The 7,268-nt window shown below is 40.1% G+C and overlaps 1 protein-coding gene across 6 annotated transcripts in view; it reads left to right on the top strand.

Moving 5' to 3' along the window:
• ppp2r5eb (protein phosphatase 2, regulatory subunit B', epsilon isoform b) overlaps positions 1–5,641 on the top strand; it is a 40,495-nt gene extending 34,854 nt beyond the window's left edge. For all 6 annotated transcript variants that reach the window (XM_031873152.1, XM_031873151.1, XM_031873150.1 and 3 more), the window contains exons 8-14: positions 77–185; positions 478–531; positions 820–870; positions 950–1,069; positions 1,224–1,351; positions 1,767–1,868; positions 2,922–5,641. In XM_031873152.1, coding sequence (XP_031729012.1) covers positions 77–185; positions 478–531; positions 820–870; positions 950–1,069; positions 1,224–1,351; positions 1,767–1,868; positions 2,922–3,021 — 664 coding nt within the window. In that variant the 3' untranslated portion in view covers positions 3,022–5,641. The remainder of the gene's footprint in view (positions 1–76; positions 186–477; positions 532–819; positions 871–949; positions 1,070–1,223; positions 1,352–1,766; positions 1,869–2,921) is intronic.
• Positions 5,642–7,268: the final 1,627 nt, after the last annotated feature.

Below are 7,268 nucleotides of genomic sequence, written 5' to 3'. Positions count from 1 at the left end.
TCTCTCTCTCTCTCTCTCTCTCTCTCTCTCTCTCTCTCTCTCTCTCTTTCTCTTTCTCTTCTCTCCCCCCCCTCAGTATAATCAATGGTTTCGCTCTGCCACTGAAAGCGGAGCATAAACAGTTTCTGGTCAAAGTGTTGATCCCCCTCCACACCGTCAGGAGTCTGTCCCTCTTCCACGCACAGGTACGACTTACTGCTTTCATTTCTTAATGCAGGTCTGTCTGTCTGATGGCTCCGGTATGGCTCAAGAAATATGTTTAAATATATCGTATTGTTATTCATTCCTATTGCTGCTCACAGTCTCCGTCTACAGTTACATCCACACTACTACTTATTCATTTTAGCGGCGTTTCAGAAGTCACATGACGTAGACTGGGCGTGCACATGCATACGGTTTTGGTTCCTCTGAGTTGCTGTTGTAAGCTAAGCTAAAGGGGCTAAGTGTGTTCTAACATGTGCTCTCCTCTCCCTGCAGTTGGCGTATTGCATTGTACAGTTCCTAGAGAAAGACCCAACATTAACAGAACCAGTAAGTATCCACTAAAACCAGCAGCACGAGACTCCAGTGTAACAAGTCTCAACACAGAACAACTCCAGACTGTTTCTTTGTCCGCTAAAGTTAAACAATCAATCAATCAATCAATCAATGGATATTTTGGCTGACAGAGGCTGCTGTACAACCAGCCAATCATATTGCTGCTACAGCGGATGCTTTGGGTGCAGGTGGATCAGAAACGGTGCAGACACAACAACTCACTGAAGTGTTAAATACAAGTGAAAACCAATAAAACAGTCTGCGTCTCTTCCTCCTCCTCAGGTCATCAGAGGCTTACTGAAGTTCTGGCCAAAAACCTGCAGTCAAAAAGAGGTGAGGCTTGTTGTTTTTGTGTGTGTGCGTGTGCATGTGTGTGTGTTTTAACCGTTTCCCTCCTGTGCTGCGGTGGCAGGTGATGTTTCTAGGAGAGCTGGAGGAGATCCTGGATGTCATCGAGCCCACGCAGTTTGTCAAGATCCAGGAGCCGCTCTTCAAACAGATCTCCAGATGTGTCTCCAGCCCACATTTCCAGGTCGGTAGAGGACTGATCCAGCATCAGTTTACCTGTGGTGTTGAAAACAAGCATGCACAGACTGTATTCAGGTTCTTTGTGGTGCCGTTTGGTTTAAAGGGAACACTGGTTTATGATATGTTGGAGGTTTACGGGTTTGTGTCCTCGGTCCCAGGTTGCAGAGCGAGCTCTGTACTACTGGAACAACGAGTACATCATGAGTCTGATCGAGGAGAACTCCAGCGTCATCCTGCCCATCATGTTCGCCAGCCTCTACAGGATCTCCAAAGAGCACTGGAACCCGTGAGTCTCTGCAGATATTCAGCAAGAAACATGCCGGTTTCTTGTTGTTTAAGATGCTTTTCGCCCTGATGTTTATGTTCCCACACTCAGTCATCGCTTTTTTGCTGACCGGCAGCTTCGTCAACAGCTGTCCTCGTGTTTTTTTTTTTTTTTCTTCTCATGTGTGTGTTTTGACCTGAAGTACTCAATAAGCTGTCTTTCCCACATGAGGACTCTTGTTTACTGAAAACAGCAGAGAGCAGCATCTCTTAGGCTGCAGTAAACAAAATAAAATCCAAGTGAAAATGAGTTAAAACGGCTCTTTAAACTTCTCAGTCGTGATTTAGAGTTCATAGACGCTATAAACTTTTTGTTTACGTCATCACTTGTGAGTTTTGACCCCCCCCCCCCCCCCCTCTCTGTCCTCCCTCCTCAGGGCCATCGTGGCGCTGGTGTACAACGTACTGAAGGCCTTCATGGAGATGAACAGTACCTTATTCGACGAACTCACAGCCACTTACAAGTCGGACCGCCAGCGGTGAGGAGCCGCTCACATCTTCATCACAGTTGTGAATAATGTGAATAACGACCGCGTTACTGTCATCACACGCCACAAATATCAGGATCAACGTGCGCTGAGGGTATAAGAGTAACCGCTTTAATGAGTGTAGGGAAGTTAATATCTTAGTCTATTTGTGAAGCTCTCACTGGTTTAATGGAGAGAACGTCACAGTAAGGTTGGGTGTTTATTGGCCAATCGGGATTCAAAGTGTTTATTAGTAGAGAAGCATTATTCCCACTTTATTCATTCTGATACCAAAACTCATATCACTGACACAATGCACCAGTTTAAAATCTATAAATCTGGAATATTGTCATAGAGCAGCCGGAGTTCAGAGAGATGTTACGATGAGAAATATCTCCACATCTGCAGGATGAACTTATGTACAGATGTTCATGGAGCGCAGAAGAAGAATCCTCCAGACTTTAGTGATCCTGACGCAAACTAACGTCAACGTAGCATCACGCCATGTCGAGCTTTGTTTACGCAGCTCCGAGCGTGTTCAAACGGCCTTCTCGACACGCTGCTCAGAGGGCGTACAGACAAAGTGAACTGTGAAGAATCAAAGAGACGAGTGTAACTCGTAGCTCATATTCATGGACGACTTCATTGCCTTCGTACGAACCCTGTAAGACGTAAACATGGACACAGTTTGAGTTTCTAACTAGTTTAAACGTTTTAAACAATTTATTTCCAAACATGTTTGCACATACAAGGAGACTTGACTTGGTGATTGGTGCATGATAATAAACACAGGAAAATAGTATAAAAGACAGAAGATTTAAAATGAAGTATGATAAATGATGCTTACTTAAGTCTGTTATTGAAGTGTTGAATGAATTAAAGTGTTCAGTTTAGTGTGAACCTAAAAGATAATTTAACATATAGCTGGTGCAACAAACTGCTGTTATAATAATAATAATAATAATAACTTTATTTATATCACACCTTTAAACGAGGTTTGAAGGCAGGCTGCAGCGTCTCAGTCACACAATAAAACCCGTCCTCCATGTTTTTCTTTAACTCCAGTGAGAAGAAGAAGGAGAAGGAGCGGGAGGATCTGTGGAAAAAGCTGGAGGACTTGGAGCTGAAGCGGGGCCTTAGGAGCGACGGCATCATCCCAACTTAACGAAGACAGCGCCGCGCTCCCTCTGCCCCTCCCCCGCCTCCTCCTCCATCCTTACCCCTCCCCCCACCTCCCCCTCCACATCAGCCATGTCTGCCCAGAGCTCCGAGAAATCCCCGATACAGACCACCGTCTTCGGATCGACCCGGAGCGCCCGCTGGTTTCTTAATTGTTTTGTTTTTTTCTTCTGTTTATTTTTTTTCCTCCTGTATTTGTGCGACTTACTTTACAGTAGATTCATCACGTCTGTTTTCATTATTTCAACAGCACTGTAAATAATTAATTCTTTCTTTTCTTTTGTTTTTTTTTTCCCTTTAAACTGATATTATTGCAAACGGATAAACAAAAAACAATAATAATAAAAAAAGGAAGAAAAAAATAGAAAATGAGAAAATGACTTGTGTGGGAGGGTGAATTAAACGAAACAAAAAAAAAACACTTCTGGACTCTAGGACATGAGACGAACTCTTGGAAAACAAAAAGAGAGAATATAGATTGATTTTAACTCTTCATCCCACTCTTCTTCTTCTTCAGTCCTGTGTGTCATTTTTATTTTCCTGGTTCTCCTCTCGTTGCCGCCATCTTTCTGTCCCCTCCCTCCTCTCTAATGGTCCATCTGTCATTTCTGCTCCCCCCCCCCCCCGTGTGGGATGTCCCGACTGATAATGGTTCCACCCCGTCTCCTTACCTTAAGATTCCTCTCTGGCCCCGCCCACCTGTCTACAGGTTCTCCTTCCGGTTTTAAACAGGAGAAGAAGAAAAAACGCTTTTAAAAACAGGAAGTTGCTCAGTACTCGCAGACCATCTCCTCTGGGTGTGCTTACATGCGTGTTCATGGGAGAGGTAATTGTATAAATGTTAAATATACTTATTTTTATTCAATCTGGTATTTACATTTTTTTTACCCACAAACTACCTAAATAGTTTGATCTTTGCATTAAAAAAAACTAAGTGAATTATTTAAAAATCAGTTTTATTGCTACAGATCCCAGCCTTCAGTTTAAAGTCGCACTGTATTTCCTGTGGCTGTTTCACAATAAAAGCCACTTTGTGTTTCACAATTTTAATGTGAACCAGCAGCAGAAGTTTAAGTTTTTTTTTCTGCATTTACAGTGAAAACTAAACTAAACCAGCGCTGATGCAGCTGTATCACATCAATCAATCAATGAGGGAAACTTCTGATAAAAATTACCAAAGTTGAAGAACATGCACTCATCGAATGGCGGACTCTGCCACAAACAACGAAAACTACTATAAAGGTATTTTCTGAATGTAAATAAACGGATGGATTTTTGCATAAAAATTGACTATAGATCACAATTTGGGGTTTTGAAATAGTTTTGTCTTTTACGTTAGCGCCACCTGGTGTTCGTATGAACAGTGAAAAATAACCTGAAAACAAGCTGAAGGGAGACAAATTATTTATGCCACTATGATTGTATGAACATTAACGCAAAGCAATGAATTAACTGATGACAAACAAAATAATTAAATTGAATTCACAGGTAATTTAATTTCAAGTTTTTATCACAAATCTTGATTTTTTTAATCGAGCGTCTCATCCTGTTTGGCTGTTTTCGTGGATGAGCTCACATCCTGTCCTTTTAAAATCCTGTCATTCATTTTAACTTCCTGTTCATGCAGGCTTCATATAAACCAGAATATCAAACGTGTGAATCCTCATGTAAACGCACTCGATTCATTCCCTCAAAAAAAAGAAAAAGAAAAAAAGATGGACTACTTCTCACCCAGTCGGTTATTTTTCTCCCCATCTTCTTCCTCTTTGAACCTCTTCTGACCCCTCCCCTCCTCCTCACCTGTCACACCAGGTGTCCCAGGTATCAGTCTGGTACTGGTATCCTCCGGCCATAACGGGGACTTTCAAAATAAAACGCACACACACAAAATATAAATGTTTTCAGAGGAGCGCCAAAAATAAAATCTTCCTCCTGTTGTGAAAAGATGAGCGCTCCTGCCTCACCTCACTCTTCCTCCTCCGGGCGCTGCGTTGACTTCACAGTATTACAACAACAACAACAAAAGAACCCTGTACATTGTTATTGAATGCAGTACACTGATAATCTTGTATCTTGTAGTAATTTAGCCTATGTTTGAGGAGTATCCAGTATATAAAGAGGTATTATGGAACAACACTTCCTGGTATTTATGATAGTTTCCCGCCTTTCTCCCTTTCTGTCTCTCACTCCTCCCTCTTCTCTTGCTTTTTATCTCATTTTTTTGGGATATTTTGATGAAGTTTCTTTTCACCATTGGGTATATTTTTTTTTAGTTGGGGAGGGTGAGGGCAGGTAGGCAGGGAGTCAGAGGGAGGGGGGTAGAGAGGGGGGGCACAGAGCAGACCACTTTGTCCCGTTGGGGGTGTGAAGGTAAATAAAAACAAAACCTCCCCCCCTCCTCCCTCGCAGAATTAATGTGTGCTTTAGAACAGCCCGGATATAATATGATTTAAAAACTGAAATAAAAGATAAAAAAGGGTTGGAGAAATACAAATGTTTAATTATTTAAAAAAAATAAAGAGATATTAAATTAAACCTGTTTTGTGATAAAGCCCAGACGCTGGATTGCTTTATTTACTGGGTCCACAGGGTGTGTGTGTGTGTGTGTGCGTGCGCGTATAGATAGGTAGAGACATATTTAGCTAAAGGATTACTTAATTTGATTTTCTTACATAGAGCAACAAATATTTAAATGTAGCTTTTATTTTTCTAAATGTCAGAGAAATGTAATTAATAATCTGGTGTTATTTGATATTATTCGTATCGTCAACAAATCCCATGAAAAGACCAACAAACAATGTGTCTCCAACACCTCCTGTCTCAGCCCCGAGCTCACTGGTTCCTCTTGAAGACCTAAATCTTTAATAACAATAAACTTTATTTAGCTTTAACGGAAAATATTTTATGGAATGGACCTAAACAAAATGGTAGATGAAAAAGAATGATTTCAAAACCTGAAAACCTAATGAGGCGTTCAGTCAGATCACGTGACCGATCATGTGACACTCAGAATGCAGACAGGTGGATTTCATTTAACTAATTATGAGACTTCTGAAGGTAATTAGTAGCATCAGGCATCCTCTCTTTTATTTATTTTTATTTGAATTTATTTTTGAATGTGCTGCACTTTGAGCTACATAGTCTGTATGAAATGTGCTTCACAAATAAAGATGATTTATTATATTATTATTATTAATTACACAAACACACACCAGTTAGTTTTGTACTTTTTTAATTTCACTTCCCACATTTTGACTATTTTGTTTCGGTCCATCGTGTAAAATACAAATCTGGGTTTTAATGCAACAAGATTAACAGCTAAATTAATAAATGAATTGATGAACCTCGTCATCCTAAAAGTGACCGCGTGACTTCTCTGAAACTTTGACTGAATCAGTTTTAAGCTCTTTTGAAGAATAATTGAATAGTTTTGTTTTTTTACTTGAAATGTGAATCCAGTCGAAGCTGAATTCTTCATCCTCGTTTGTTCTTCATCAGATGAAATCTCTCATAAAATGACAAAATTACTGTTTTGGCTCGACTGGATTTACAGAAATATTCAGTTTAATCTAATAAGAAACGATATTTCACACAATGACTCAGACTGAATAAATAAATAGATTCCAGAATTAGGAAATGACTAAAAATGGACTATAATGTGACTTTTCTTCAACTTTTTATGATGGTTGGCAAAACCAACACCCACTGATCTGGATTGGGATTAAGGATTTAACTTCTCTTTAATAAATCAACAAAATAAAGAAAACAAGATAATTAGAACTAACTAATGAAACAAAAATATGTTAAATTAATTATCTATCAAATTATATTTGTCAGTCTTCTTGATCCTAAAAACTCTAGAAGGAGAACACCAGAATGTTTTTTGTGACCTCACAGATGTTCTCCTGACCAATCAGAGAGCAGGAGGAGGAGGAGGAGGAGGAGGAGGTGGGCAGGTAGCACACAGGTGTGCTGAGGAGCTCTGCAGGGCCATGAGAGGGTTTAAAGAGGTTTAACCCGTGGCGGCTGGTGGAACATGTTCTCTGTAGGGCTGTGCCACATCTAATCAATTTCAGCAAACATCCCAGTATGATTTAATGCAAAACAAATAAGGTATCAAACACGCATTACTATTCGCAGTCAAATATTTAACCTTTAATCCAACATGAAAAAAAGCAGTAAATAACACCTTGACAAACGTCAGGACATCTTATTTTAGTCTCAGTATAATAT

This window comes from Anarrhichthys ocellatus, unplaced genomic scaffold, assembly GCF_004355925.1.
Source record: "Anarrhichthys ocellatus isolate YVR2014 unplaced genomic scaffold, GSC_Weel_1.0 scaffold69, whole genome shotgun sequence".
In the NCBI taxonomy this organism is placed as follows: Eukaryota; Metazoa; Chordata; class Actinopteri; order Perciformes; family Anarhichadidae; genus Anarrhichthys; species Anarrhichthys ocellatus.
This window is presented reverse-complemented; position numbering and strand designations above follow the sequence as displayed.